The 14470-nt window shown below is 41.5% G+C and overlaps 1 protein-coding gene across 1 annotated transcript in view; it reads right to left on the minus strand.

Moving 5' to 3' along the window:
* COL4A6 (collagen type IV alpha 6 chain) overlaps positions 1-14470 on the minus strand; it is a 122335-nt gene that overhangs the window by 27800 nt on the left and 80065 nt on the right. The window contains exons 7-18 of the mRNA XM_062640162.1: positions 9262-9378; positions 8329-8397; positions 7575-7610; positions 7090-7152; positions 6432-6467; positions 6272-6313; positions 5453-5545; positions 4367-4420; positions 2911-2970; positions 2124-2168; positions 1161-1214; positions 424-493 (exon numbers count right to left, since the gene is read on the minus strand). Of these exons, the coding sequence (XP_062496146.1) occupies positions 424-493; positions 1161-1214; positions 2124-2168; positions 2911-2970; positions 4367-4420; positions 5453-5545; positions 6272-6313; positions 6432-6467; positions 7090-7152; positions 7575-7610; positions 8329-8397; positions 9262-9378 (739 nt within the window). The remainder of the gene's footprint in view (positions 1-423; positions 494-1160; positions 1215-2123; positions 2169-2910; positions 2971-4366; positions 4421-5452; positions 5546-6271; positions 6314-6431; positions 6468-7089; positions 7153-7574; positions 7611-8328; positions 8398-9261; positions 9379-14470) is intronic.

The following is a 14470-nucleotide window of genomic DNA, read 5'->3' on the forward strand; positions in this document are numbered from 1 at the left end:
GGAAAAAAGGCTGCTTGGTCATTCAGGATGTTTCTGAACAAGACTGATCTCCTGAGTCAACCTCGAGCAACCAATGACACCTTATCACCTGCCATTTCATCCCTCGCCTGTAGCTACAGGGCTTTGCAAGTGTGAGTAAACCCACAGGTAACTACACAGCACTTCTCTGTGCTCTCACAGTCAGCCTCCTAGGCACTAAGTTTTGTCCTGCCTTGAAATATATCATTCTGCAGTGTGGGGATGAAAGTTTTATTGCAAATTCTGAAGCTATAAACATGGGACAATGGTATGTGTATACCAACAACACAGAAATGAAAGAAAAAGTAAAAGGAATGAGTCAGACCCTTGGGAAAGTGGTAAGAGGGAAAGCTGAGTCAGAAAAAGGGCTTTAGAGGAGTTGCAAAACAAAATGGAAACATGTACCTGAAATGACTAAACCTTCCCTGTCAATAACAATAGGAGGGCCTGGGGGACCGGTGTCACCTAATTCACCCTGTAGAAGAAAACAGATTCACGCTGCATTCAGATGGATGATAGAGGGGAAGACTGCTTGTCCAGAAACAGACTGTATTATGGTAGCAATGTCTGTAGTCATTCCCTGACTAACTATTACTCTTTGTCTTGGTGAAGAATATACTTTGTTCTGCTCTTAACCACCATCTGCTGTCCTGACTGACCTACTTCCTGTCAGATGAAACTGAGGACTGCTTCAGAGAAAGTGTTTGCTGCTATCCAACTATCTGAAGGCATTCCTTCCTCTAACAGTATTGAATCCTCTTTGAAATAGCAAGTGCAAAATCTGTCCGAATCACTGATCATTGTCCAACCTGCCATCAGATTTATAATATAAACATCAGGCAGTGTACATGTTGTTGCTTCTTCCAGTAATATTCTTCAGCCCATAAGCCTGTATTACTACTACTTCCATGTGCTCTGCACAAAAAAAAGGCCTTCAGTACTAGCATTTCACATGTATGCCAACATATACAAATCTTGGTAGCAGTTAAGTGTTTTCCACAACAAACTACTATCCAACCATTTCCCACTCAGTTTCCAGATGTCTGACTGCCCACACTGTGAGATACCCAGCAAATGTCTGCTACACATTGCCTATATATAGCACAGAAATGGAAATCCAGTATTTCCATGCGAGAAGGTACCTTCATGCCTTCAACTCCATCCAGTCCTGGATAGCCTGGAATACCTGGATGACCCTGGGAAGTCACACAGGGGAACATTATTACACAGTGAGACAATAAGACGGCAGTATTCGTTAGCTGAGACATCTGCAGCACCTGGACTTGAATCACAAACCTAGTTCATTGTCCTACCAAACATCTGCAGAAGAATTAAACAGAAAACTGATTTGTCAACACTCACAAAATACAGGATCTCCTTTAAGTCTCCTTGTGCTGCAAAGATGGTGAGAACTGGTGAGCAGGCATGAAGAGGTCCAAATCAGGAGACCTTGGAGTTCTCACACAACTGTGGGAACGCTTGTGGAGTGAGGAGTCTAGAACATTATTTTCCTTGTCGCCCACACTTTCCCTTCCACAATATTCCCCTCCAATCAAAGCATTTAAAGTGACACAGGGAGATCCAGCTCTTCATTTCCTGGCAGCATTCTCAGGGACACCAAAATTCCCCTTCTGGTTGTGTGACCAGAAATTACACAGAAGTGATACACTGTTCTCTGTTGGGTGACATACTCAACCTGGCCCAATACGGACTGCATATCACACTGCCACTGCAGGCAAAATGGGATATTCCAAGAGCTCTGGAGCAGAGAACCTTAACTTTAGAGCTTGCCTGTGATTCAGAAGTCTCAGACAGCTGTAGGCCCCAATACAGTCTATACACAGTATTGCTGAGGAACCTGGATTATTCCAGGAGGGAATTACAATTTCCAGTCTGTGGAGGTGGTCCTCTAGACATCCAGGGATAACTCAACAGTTAAAGGGATACAGAGTTTTACATGGACCTTCGACTTAGCTCTCACTAGTTTAATAAGGCAGATGCATTAACCTGTCAGAGAACTTGAAGCCACTACATAAGGAAGTCAGTAGGTCTTAAGCACCTGGGTGGCTTCTTCAAGTATGGTAAAAAAATAAAAGAAATTTCACCTTTCTCCCTGGAATCCCATCGGATCCATCCAGTCCTAAAAGACCCTGGGAACAGCAAAAAAAGATTAACTCTCAGAAGCTCCATCTCAATCTGGTCTTATTGTATCAGGCTCCAAATATCTCAGCACCAAAGAATGCAAAGGTAAAACTTTCAAAAGGAGAAGCTACCACTGACTTTCCATACAATATTTTCCAAATACTAACAATCATAATTGAGAGAATTCAGCAGAATAACTGATACAAAAAGGCTTCTCTTCTTCAGCCATTGTCTTTCTAACCAGCAGCTCCAGGTAAGTAAGTCATGGAGTCCCAACCTTCTAGGAAGTCTGCACTTATAAAGCCACAAGAAACAATCAAGACTTTGTAACTTGACAATTTACTCTACACATACAGAACAAAGTGCCTTGGTCTTCCTGTTGTGTATAAGCCCATCTCTGCAGGGTCGTGGTGCTTTGAAGATTCTATGACTGGCATGGGACTGATCATGCTGTTAACTCCCAGAGACTGGTTAGACCAACATCTATTGCCAGCTTGCCCATTTCTCCCACATATAGCTGTGTTCTCTCATGGCTGATCTGGTACTGGTTAAGAGCTTCCTAAAACCTCCGCAAGGCCCCTTTATTATCTTCATTTGGACCTCCTGGTTCTGTTGTTGTATGGCCCTGACTACTATGGGATAGAGTCCTATGTCTGAGACTCCTACATGCTTTGGGAATTGTTCTGCTGATGAAAGGCCCATTTCATGTGTTGGAGAACAAGCATTTAAGGACTTTGCAGAATTACCTACCCTGCCACCTGGTAAGCCAGGCACACCTTTTTCTCCTTTTTCTCCAGTACCTCCAAAGCCCTGGGGAAAAATATCAATGTTAAATCTGAGATATATTTGGAATTGAATGGCACAGCCCTACAACTAAATGAGGCACAAACCCATCTATTAACAGAGAGACAAGGGGGAAAGACTGTTTCTGCTGGGACTCTTTTGGTCCAGAAAGAAAACCTGTACCAACCAAATCGGCAGTATGTGCAGTACATTATCTTCTTCATTCCCATGACTGCTATCCACTTAAACCATGGCAGATCTCTCAGCAGCAAATGCAAGTAACCCCATGCTATAAACAGCAAAGTTCTGCCCACTGCTACTCTGTATTATATGCTAGATTTAGAAATTATTTCAAATCTCATTTCTTAACAGCAGCAGCTCAAGGGACTGCTCAGAGCACTCTTTTCCATTTCTAAAGCCTACGAATGCCACAAACCAAGCATTTTCACACTCAACAATTGAAAACCTTTGGTGTTTTTCCAAGTCAGCAAGAAATATCAAACCCAGAGAGAGAACACCAGGATTTAATTTCAGGGAGAGTTACAGTAGTTAAGCAATTTTCAGGCTTCAATCTTGAAATATCTTATAGCTATGGTTAAATTCACGCGTATGTTCAACCCCACCAGCTAAAACGGGCCTCTTGTGATGCATAAAGCTAAACATGCAGATAATGGCACCTTTCCAGAAAGGCTAATAAACTGTGCTTCATGTACAGTTTTCTCTTGCACGTCCTACTAAAAACATCTGTACATTGAAGGAACTGGCAAACAATTTATCTTATTAGACAGAAGTTCCACAAAATATTTATTCCCTAAACTGATCAAATAACCTGTGTTTACAAAAGGTTATAAGCTGGGAAATAACTCTGGAATCCAGGGATAAACTGTTGTTCTTGATTCATACAGAGAAGACACTACACATTGCTAAGTTTACGAGCACTAATGTTAAACAGCCCATTTTAAATCTGGATATATATCTAGACAGAAAGACCCACATGTGCTTCACAGCTTTAAAGTAAAATAACAAGAATATGTTTAGACATAATTAAAAGACTAATTTTTGTTTTAAATATGTCTAGCTCATCAACAAACACTGCCATCAAGTGGCCATGTAAAGGGTACGTCTACTTGCAGGTCTCTAAACTGCAAATTACATGCACTTGAAATAACAGTTGCTTTGTAACGTCTGTAGTAGGACAACATTATCTTCTTTCAGTAGTAGGACGTTATCTTCTTTGTATCTCCAGGATAGAAAACGATCAGATTGCAGTTACACTCTTCAAAAAGTCTTGTGGACGTTTTTATCAGATTTTCAATGTATTCTGGTGCCTAGAAACTCCTGTAGAGACCCTGTAAGCTATTCACAGGGTGGTGTACCACCTAAATCACATTAGGCAGGTATCAAAAACTCTCCTCTGTCTTACCGGGATGCCAGGCAATCCTTTCTCTCCAGGGAATCCTTGGGGGCCTGGCTCACCCTGACAAGGGGAAGAGGTAAACACAATAAATCACTGTGCCTTTCCCCAGTCCTCCATCATGCTCCTGACTCCTAAAGTAAGGCCTTGTAATTTATTTCTCAGCAAGTATACTTGACTTGTGTCATCATGTGTCAGATATAGCGTCCCTCAGCACAGTGCTGGTGCATGGAACAAGTTCTCTGTTACTACATCTCATGGCTTTAGAGACCTCTACTTGGGAGTTGTTCTACTGCCCTCCGCTGCTAGAAGTCAAACTAGAAGCATTTCATAATGTCATCTAGGGAATTGGGACGTACATGATACTTGATGAAAACCAACAAAATAACACAGGATAAGATAAAATCATGTCTCCACAGTCCTGCCTACAAATTCAAGAGTGAGCCAAAAGGAATGGCATTTGTTTAAATACCACCTCACACTAATGCAACTCCACCAAGCAAGACAGTATCTCTCATGACTTAGGCAGGGGTTTAGGCAAGCTCAGACTGGGCTCCAAACCAGTCCGTATAGGCCCCCCATTAATTCAGTATACCTAAATTTCATGCATGTAAAGGATGTTTAACTCAAGATCTATACAGCTTCTATAAAAAACACTGATGAGCTAAAAATATGTATCTCTCTAAATGCCAGGATAACAAAGTAAAGGAGAGAAAGCGGATTATTTCAGTAGCGAACATCATGACAAAGCTGAAGCTTTCCATTTGTTTTGCTGAATGGATTTAGGATTTTTGCTTCAGTTGACACAATTTTACAGGTCCAACAGAAACAAAATAGTTCGTTTTGTTTTAGTATTAATAATGATACTCTTAAAATAGCTTCCAGATTTCTCCATCTGAGAGGTATGCATTCTCCAGTGGTCTGCAATGCTCTGAGCCAAGAATATTTTTATCCAATAGCCACCTAGCAGATTAAATTGGTACAGAAAATAATTTTGATTTAGAAATATAACAGCCCTCACTGTCTACTAACTTCATTCAGCCTTGAATGAAGAAGCATGGGGAGGGGGAGGGTTTGCAAATTGCATTTACAGACCTTTTCTCCTTGCTTCCCTTTTGGAAATCCCATGAATTCCAGTATTCCAGTGGATGGTGGGGGACCTGGTGGGCCAGGCAGCCCTACATCACCCTGTTGGCAAAAGGGAAAACTATTAACGTAGGTAGAACATGTTTGATTTGAATCAGAAAAAGCCACTCTAATTATACCCACATATTTAATATCTGTGCTTCCGAATGTTAGCACAGACTTTGGTCATGGAAGCCATAAGATCAGACTGAAAATTAAAGTGAAGAGGAAAACATTCCAAAAAAACTCTGGGGACGAATATGAAAGAAAAGAAAACAATAAACAATTAGAGATGTAGAATGTAAAGTGAATTAAGCCCCAGATTGAGAACTTGGAGAAGCCCATTATGCCAGTGTAAATTCTCACACAAGTCTGCAGGACACCATTTAGGATACTCAGACTATAAATTATACATCAGTTGACCCAAAGAATATTCTGAAAGCCAAAAATAATGAAGTCAGTAGAATAATTCAATACAAGAGGTGAGGGTCCAAAGAAATGGAAAGACAGAGATTCAAGATATCAAAGGACATCACTTCTCCATAACCATGAAAATATTGAACTGAAATGACATTTTCCCCCTTCCTCTCTTCATCCAGAAACAAGCTCCCATCATTTTGTGGTGTACCAACACGTAAGGAACCAGCAAGACTCTCTGGTATTTGGACTGTTAATCACTCAAAGAGAAGAAAAGAAAAAGAAGAAAATGCTAGAACCTACCCACTTTCTAAAGGACCAACACTAGAGTATTAGTTCATGCTCTTCCCATAACAGAACAAATTCACCTACCTTTTCTCCTTTCTCTCCTTGAAAGCCTAATCCCATGTTACCCTAGGAGAGAAAACCACCAATGATGAGCAAGCAATAAAACAACAGCAGCACCATCTATGCCTACAGCATTGTTAAAAAAGCCAATGATCAGGAGTAGAAAAGGCAGGTAGGTACTTACTTTTGGACCTGGTGGCCCAGGGGGACCCACTGGACCCTAAAAGTGAACAAGACCAAGATTTTATTTCTTTTGACTTCATTAGGAGGCATATAACTGGAGCAATGCTGGGATCTGCAGTGGTACCTGCATCTCTTGCCCCAAAGCAAAAGTAACTGATACACATGATCTTCAAGCCTTTAATAGACAGCATAGCCTTTTGGTGCTGTGGTTAATTAAAAGCAAACTTCAGTTCAAAAGCAACAAACATGTAGTTTGTTTTTACCTCTGCCCATTGGAAACTCTAGCAGCACCTTGAAAAATCATCTCTTTAGCACATCTCATGATGACAAAGGTTCCAAACATGCAAAGGTCAGCATATTCCCTCTACTCCCAAAATAAGGAAGTGCTCACTACAGTATAATGTAGTGTTTGTAGACAGCACTCTAGGACTTTGCTGGAGCCCTCATTCATGATTGCTGACCTGAGCACTACTCCAGAGAGAAGCCTTCTCTCTTGTGATTAGAGTACACTATCTAAGTTCAAGTATTCTGTGCTTGGAAGTCAGCTGTGCTCAGTCCTTTTAGATGCGCACACACACACGTTGTAATGACAAACACAAGGAAGGAAAACTGCAAACATTTTGAACTGTTCAACAAGTGCAACACGTGAGGTCTCTTACCTGCAAACCTGGTAATCCTATAGGGCCTGCAGAACCTATTGGACCTGGAAAACCTTTTGGACCCTGCAGGAAGAACATAGGGCAAATACAGAATGTGTAGCACTTACCCTATCAAACCACAACAACATGAGTCTCAGGAAACATTAAGCAATATCCCCTAATTAAGTATGCCAGTTAAAATACTATAATAAAACCATTTCATATTATTAGATGTATTTTGAAAAATCAAAGGAATAGAATTCAACAGTAGAATGGAGGTTGATTTGAATAAGGAAAAAGTGAACAGGTAATAGCAAAAATCTGAGTCCTTCTACCCTACTGTGGATTGACTCATACCACCACACATCTGGAACTGCTCATGCTAATGGTATCACACATGTAAATACATGGCCCACTAGTGTGAAAAGCACCCTTGAGAACCAAACAAGAAAAATTACCTACTTAGTATTCTTTAAAATCATTATTCCCCAAATTAAGTAACTTACAGAAATTCCATCCAATCCAGGAAGACCATTTTCTCCCTAAAAATTATAAATGCACAAGTGAAAATTACACCATGTTATTGCAACAAACTATAAGGAACATTAAATTTTGTATGAATAGAAGTATTTGCTGTTAGTTAATATTAGATCAAATGTATACAGGAAAATATTTTTACACCTGTGCTTCCACATTTAAATTAGGTAATGGAGAGGTTCCAAAACTCCAGAGAAATTACAACCATTTTATTGATGGGTAACAAGAGAAACTAAAGTGGTATGCAGAAAAAAACACATTAATTGTAAAAACACTGAAAAATACACTACAAAAGATTTCATTACAAAACCAATATACATATCAAATATGTAAAAGCATTATTATACCAAATTATCTCTATTTCCCATAAATATTGAAGAAATAAAGATCTCTAACTTTTACCAACTACTAAGCATATATAATGTGGGTAGAATGCTATAAAAGTTCTTAATTTTGACCAAAGCCATATGACAGAACATTTCTTAATATTTTCAGTATTTAACAAAGCATGAGGCTGCTAAATATTGGGGTATTCAGTCCTACAAGAGATACTAAATCCTTTGTAGATTTATTCCACCTTTTCACAGCTCTGTATTCGGACATACCCAGGACAGCCATGTCTAACATCATGAGCAACCTGATCTGCAGCATCAGCCCTGCAACCTGCAGGACATCAATGTGCTTCTTGTACTTCATCTTTTCCTACATGATGACAAGTCTTACCTTCATTCCTTTCAGGCTGCCTTGAGCAAAAACAGGTTCTCCTTTAAGTCCTTTTGGGCCAGGGCGACCCTGATTAAAAACAACAAAAAAATCAAGTCACAAATAAATTCCAGGAAAAAAATACTGATTCAGTTTTGAAAGACTTTATATTCAGCGTAATGGACAAGGCAAACTCCTGGCTCCAGTAAACTGCAGAAGTGCCACTGCAGCTTTGTCAGAGAAGCTGTGTTAGTATGAGAACTTACAACTCACTGCAGCTTTATTAAAATAAGGTTCTGCAAGCATTTTCTCTGGTATTATCCTGTTTAGATCAGATTGCCCTTTTATTTTAGGTCTTCAACAACTTTTAAGCTCCTATTTCAATCTGTTTGACATGTGGCAGCCCTCTTGTTCCTCTACGTATCAACACCATTCAGAGTATTTTCCAACATCGTATGAATTTCAAGTCACCCAACCTGTGTTTGTAAGACCAGGCTTTGAATGTGAACAAATACTCAAATAATTTAAAGTCAAACATTTTTTGCTCACACTTCAAAAATAACCATGAACTATTATAAAAGGCTATAATTCCTAAAAGCATCTAAGAGTGGAGTTCTTGTACTTAATCCTACACTCTTGAAACAGAGCGTACAGAGTGGCCGTCCTCTACAGCCAATGGAGAAAAATGGGTGTCTCCAAAAACAGTTCATCCTGACAAATAGAGACAGAACTGGTCTCAAAAGCACCACTCCCTGTAAGAGGGGAGTGCAGATGAACAGATTCACAGGATCTCCACTTTACCCTCAGAGTGGGATTTCTATGAGACAATGATACTGAGCTCTAACAATGCTAGGATTCTTCCTAAGTACTTGGGAGTTACTTTTCCAACAAAGGCATGAAAAGCAAATTCCTGGCTTAGTGACTACAAAACAGTATACTCAAGCTGGGACATACAGGCAGCCCAGGTAGGCCAGGAAACCCATCTGATCCAGAAACACCAGGACTCCCAGTGGTACCATTGCAGCCATCAATGCCGGGCAGACCTCTAGGTCCAGGTTGCCCAGGGTGACCCTGTGTAAAGGGGAGAAAGAGAGAATGACTGACAGGATGCATTATTTTATTAGTAATACTGTCCTCAGAAAGTGGATAGCTTCCAAATGGCAACATAAAACAAAAGAAACACACAACTCCCACTCAAGTTCAGTGTATGGCAGACTGCAACAGAACAAGCTTCTTCAGCCAGCATTGTGTATCCTCCCCAAAGCTTCAATCCTAGAACATTGGCTGTATTCATTTGATTACCTTTTTCTCCAAGGGATAATTTTCTTTAGTACATAATTTGTGCATGAGTAGGTCCCGAAAGGGTAATACTCATCCCAACACAGTCAGAAACATACGGCATGTAACACAGTGTAAAACAGCATGCAAGGGTGCACCTGACATCAGGAATGGAAGCTGCTCATGTGAAAACAAGGGCAGAGGCAGACTCAACAATACTGAGCATTTATAATTCCAATCTGCATAAAGTTTCAGTGACTTCTCTTCCTCTCCAGTGTGGATTCTTCCCTTTAATAGTTCAACAGATGTTACAGCTCCAGCACCAAGCCATTCAAGCAAAAGAGCTTTTCTTGACGTATTAAACTTAAAACTTTAGGCAAAGCAACTGGTAGAAAGATCTAATTAAACTAGAAGAAATTGTTTGCAATGGTCAATTATTAATCAAGCAGAGCAGAATACAATTCTACCTAATTCTGATTTCACACCTCTCTTGCCCAAATTAATAGCTCAATTAATTTGGAGTTCACTCAGCACGGTACTGGTGCAAAGGAGATCAAAGTTTGAGACTTTAGTTACTTTTCCTTCAGTGTCATATGGGTATGCGTAGGCAGAACACAAAAAGGCAGAACTGTCAGTCACACTAGCCAGCTTTCAAGCAGCTTCTTATTCTAGCCTCCTTTTCACAGAAATCAGTTCTGTGGCACTCAAAGACAGTGTTTCGTGTAGGAAGAAAAATGAAACTCATGGAGATAGTATCAGTAACTGACAGTTCTCTCCCTCTGCTCAGAACACCCAGATCTTGACTCATCCCAAAAGTACTTTTGTTTGATCCTAAAGATTCATCCTTAAGATATGGCATTAAACAAGTTATGACTCACACTAGGAGAGTAAAAAAAACCAAACATGGATAAAATGGAGATAAAACAGAACGGTAACAATCCTTCATGTTTTAAGCCTGACACTTAAAACAAAACACATTTGTGTTGCTAAAGGTCTTCCCAGTCCAAGCCAATAGCACATGCTCTGACCAAACTCAGGATGAACTTTGCAGTAACGTAAATTCTCATATCTAAGGATCTTAAAATGCCTTCCAAAATGTGGGAATGCTATAATCTTCATTTTACGCATGAAAAGCTGGGGGTACACAGTAGCAGAGTGACTTTCCCAAGGATGCAGAGCAAGTTAGGTCATAGTTATGTAAATACTCAAGCTGATCGCTGGTCTCAGCTGCTGCCAGGAGAGCCATCGCACACTCCTGCTTACTCACACCTACATCTTCCCTTTGCTGGTGTAAGCACAGGCAGGATGGGCAAGTTGGAGCAGGAAACCAACACAGCAGAGAAGTAACTGTTCTGTTTCTTAATGGGGTTAATTTTCAGCCAGAAGAGTTCCTTGGTCCAGCTCATTTGACACCTGCACTGTGACTTGTGCCAACAAAATGGAGAGAAGGGGAGAGAGCCCAGATCTGTTCTCTGTCCATTAAAAAGGTGTAAACTGAATGAATGTGAAGTTTGTCTCCACTACAGGACCAAAGCAGCTCACTCAGACAAGTATAAATTTGAGATTAAACAAAGCCTGAGGACATGGAATGAAGTCATCCCAAAGCATTAGCATCAGGCACCACTACATACATTGTACCAGTTGCCATGATGATTAAAGTTTATTTGTCAAAACACCCACGTGTGTTGTGCAAGCAGAGACTTGCCAAGCCCTGGTAAAGCAACAGGAGAAGGCTGAAGCACCAATTTATTGCCACTTTTATTCCATTTGGTTCCCAAAGCTGAAACAAATCAGTGGCAACCCACCCTCCTGCATCCACGCAGGATGTCCCAGCCAGGAGCAGCAAGCCTCTGATGGGACAGGCTGTGACTGCAGAGGGAGGCCAGAGTGGTCAATGGCTACCAGGTCTTTCACCCTGTTTACAGCATCAACAAAACCAGAAGCGATGTGGGACAAGTGCACATGTATCTGGTTACAACATAAGGTGACCAGCTGCAAGGTTTAGTGAAGCTCAACAGCCAACATCTGCCCCTTAGAGCAAGATAAGGTGGAGCCAAGCTGCTAATCCTGTAGTGCTGGCCAAGATTCAGCCTGCGGCAGCCAGCTCACTGATGGCCTCATGTCTTGGGAAGCACTTTCGATCTCCTAACTCTTGTACCAACAGTCTGTAAGCAGCCCAAAGGATTTTGGTATCCTCTCCCTATGTGAGGAGGGGTCTCAAAGAGGGGACACAAAGTATGGTCACCACAGTGATTTCTTAGCGTATTAAACAAATCACAGTGATTTCTTATGTGTATTAAATAAACCTGTGGCCCTATCATGCATCCATGTCTGTGGTTCTGAGCCAAAGCGTGACAGACTGCCGCACATGCGCACACACATGCTCTCTCTTTTGCTTTAGGAAATAAAAAATCACAGGATTTCCTACTTCCTAGCTAATCTGCCATTAGAGTTCACAGTGTCTTAAGAACCTTACCTGAGCGGATACTGAGCACCCAGAGGTGACTTCCTGGAGACTTGTGAAGTTCTGGCCTAAATGAACCTTTTCCCCAGGGACTTAAAATACTGATTTAAAGAGATGATTTGACCAGAAAACCAGTGGTTAATAGCTTCACTGCTCTCACCTCCTCTAATTCCTGCTTTGGCAGATGTGCCAATTCAGCCCAGGCACCTCAACTGACTTAAGGCAGAAGACTTTTACAGCCTTTTCTTATACATGGCAGGGTGACTAGTCTACAGACTGCAGTTAAAACACAGGCTGGAGAGATCACTTGTGCTCTCTGTTTGCACAAAGGGTGACATTCCCTGGGAGACAGATAAGGAAACACGAACTGTTCATCTAGGCCCTTGCTTTATCCGATTCTTGCTCGTACACTAATGCTGTGATCCCGAGGGGACTCTTTTCTAAACTCAAACAGCACAAAGGCAATCCCAGCATGGGAGCTCAGCAAGTATTTAAAACAGGGGAACAAATGCAATTAAGGGTGAACACAAAATTAACTGAATAAACAGTTGCACGGATCGCTACAGCAAAGTGACCTTTTCACCAAGCCAAGCCATCGCCAAGTCCTTGTGTTTCCTCTAGGAGGATCCTAAAATCCAGAACTTTGCCTCTCCATGAAGCTCTAGCTTTCATGGTACAGACAAGGACTCATTCACTCCTCACAGAGGTACTTCTTTCTAGAGCTCCTTGGACAGCTCATGAAAAGCTATATACACCTCTTCTCTCCAGTTCAGGCCTTTGCCAGAGGTGTCCTTGAATCTTGTCCTATAGGAAAAAGTAAACTTCCTGAGTTGGGCTAAGGATTTGAGGGTTTCTTCTACAGCGTGACATAAAAGGCTAGTAATAAACACACGTAGCTGCTGTATTTATTAGGTTAAAGGGATTAGTCAGGCCAGCTGCAACAACATAGATTACAGAATCAGACAATATCTCGAGTTGGAAGGGACCCATAAGGATCATCGAGTCCAACTCCCTGCTCCTCACAGGACTACCTAGCACTAAATCATATGACTAAAGAGCGTCCTCCAGACGCTCCTTGAACTCTGACAGGCTTGGTGCCGTGGGGAGCCTGTTCCACCTCCCCAGGGGAACTCTGTGGAACACCACTTCCCTTAAGGTCACAAGTGGGATTCCCCTCCAAACCACAGCCTTGCAGTCATTTGGCCTTGATTAAAATATACCTACCCACGCTGACATACCTGCATACTACAACCAACCTCTCTTCATGTTTAGATATTAATCCTTGTGCAGAGATAGCAAGATATTTTACTTTATCTTACATCTACCAGCACGCATGTGCTCTCTCCTTTACTCTGTATTTTACACATCCATATAATGCGTGTATGTTCATAGCCATTTCACAACAAACCTAAGCTACTCCCTATCCTGAAATGCAACTGGCAGAAGTATGAGTATTCTCTCAAGCAGTGGCGGTGGTGGCTATTTTCACCCTAGAAAGGAAGTATTTATTTCAGTGGCTGGAATGTAAACAGCAGGAACCAGTTTCCCCTTCCCCTGTTTTCTGTCGGGCAGCTGTGGCACAGAAGAGCCACAGTGGTGAGCACTTTGCTGTTCATGAGCAGCACAAGCTGCCTCTTCCTATTCACCCACCTGCAAAATACAATAAAGCAGATAGAGTAGATCTGCATACGTTGGAGGCTTTGGATCCTCTCATCTACCTCCCCTACCCTCTTTGGAATGCCCATCGCTGCCAACTACCTGGCAATGACTGTTGCTGTATCTCTGCCTCCCCTCATTGTTGGGAATCCCCTTTCTTCAGAGCCTGGTCTGAAATAATACCCTGAGAACAGCGTGTTCCCACAGTGTGTTCAATTTAATTAAGTATTATGGGAACAGCTTGTTCTCTTCAGACCTAGAAAGCTGGCTGGCAAGAAAAAAATAGCAGCAAGGGAGTAGAGCAGGAGAGAAAACAGGGAAGGATGAGCAGAGGGGGAGAAAAGGACCACAGCCAGGAAGGAACTGGAACCAAGGAAGCTCTTACAAGGCCAACCATGCATTTTCAGCCAATCTAGCAAAACAATCCCATTTTTGATAGGAAGTAAGAAAAATACTGCTGAACTGTTGGAGCTCTTGGCCAGCTGAAAAAGTAGGGAAGATGAGAAAGAGCATGAGTATAGTCTGAAGGCACAAGGACACAGAAGATGGAAAAATGTCAACAAGAAAAGAAGAATTCTAATACCAGTAAAGAGAGCAAGGACATCTGGGGCAACTTCTGAAAGCTGTCCCAGCTAAAACTCCCCTGAGGTAAAGAGCGTGTAAGAATCTTTGGAAAACTCACTGGGGAAAACCAAAGCAAAAGAAAGCTGGTCAAAACACTCTTGGCACATGATATTTTGAATGGTAAAGGAACCAGCTACACTG

This window comes from Pezoporus occidentalis, unplaced genomic scaffold (assembly GCF_034315485.1).
Source record: "Pezoporus occidentalis ecotype Australia unplaced genomic scaffold, CSIRO_AGI_Poc_V1 ctg63, whole genome shotgun sequence".
Classification (NCBI taxonomy): domain Eukaryota; kingdom Metazoa; phylum Chordata; class Aves; order Psittaciformes; family Psittacidae; genus Pezoporus; species Pezoporus occidentalis.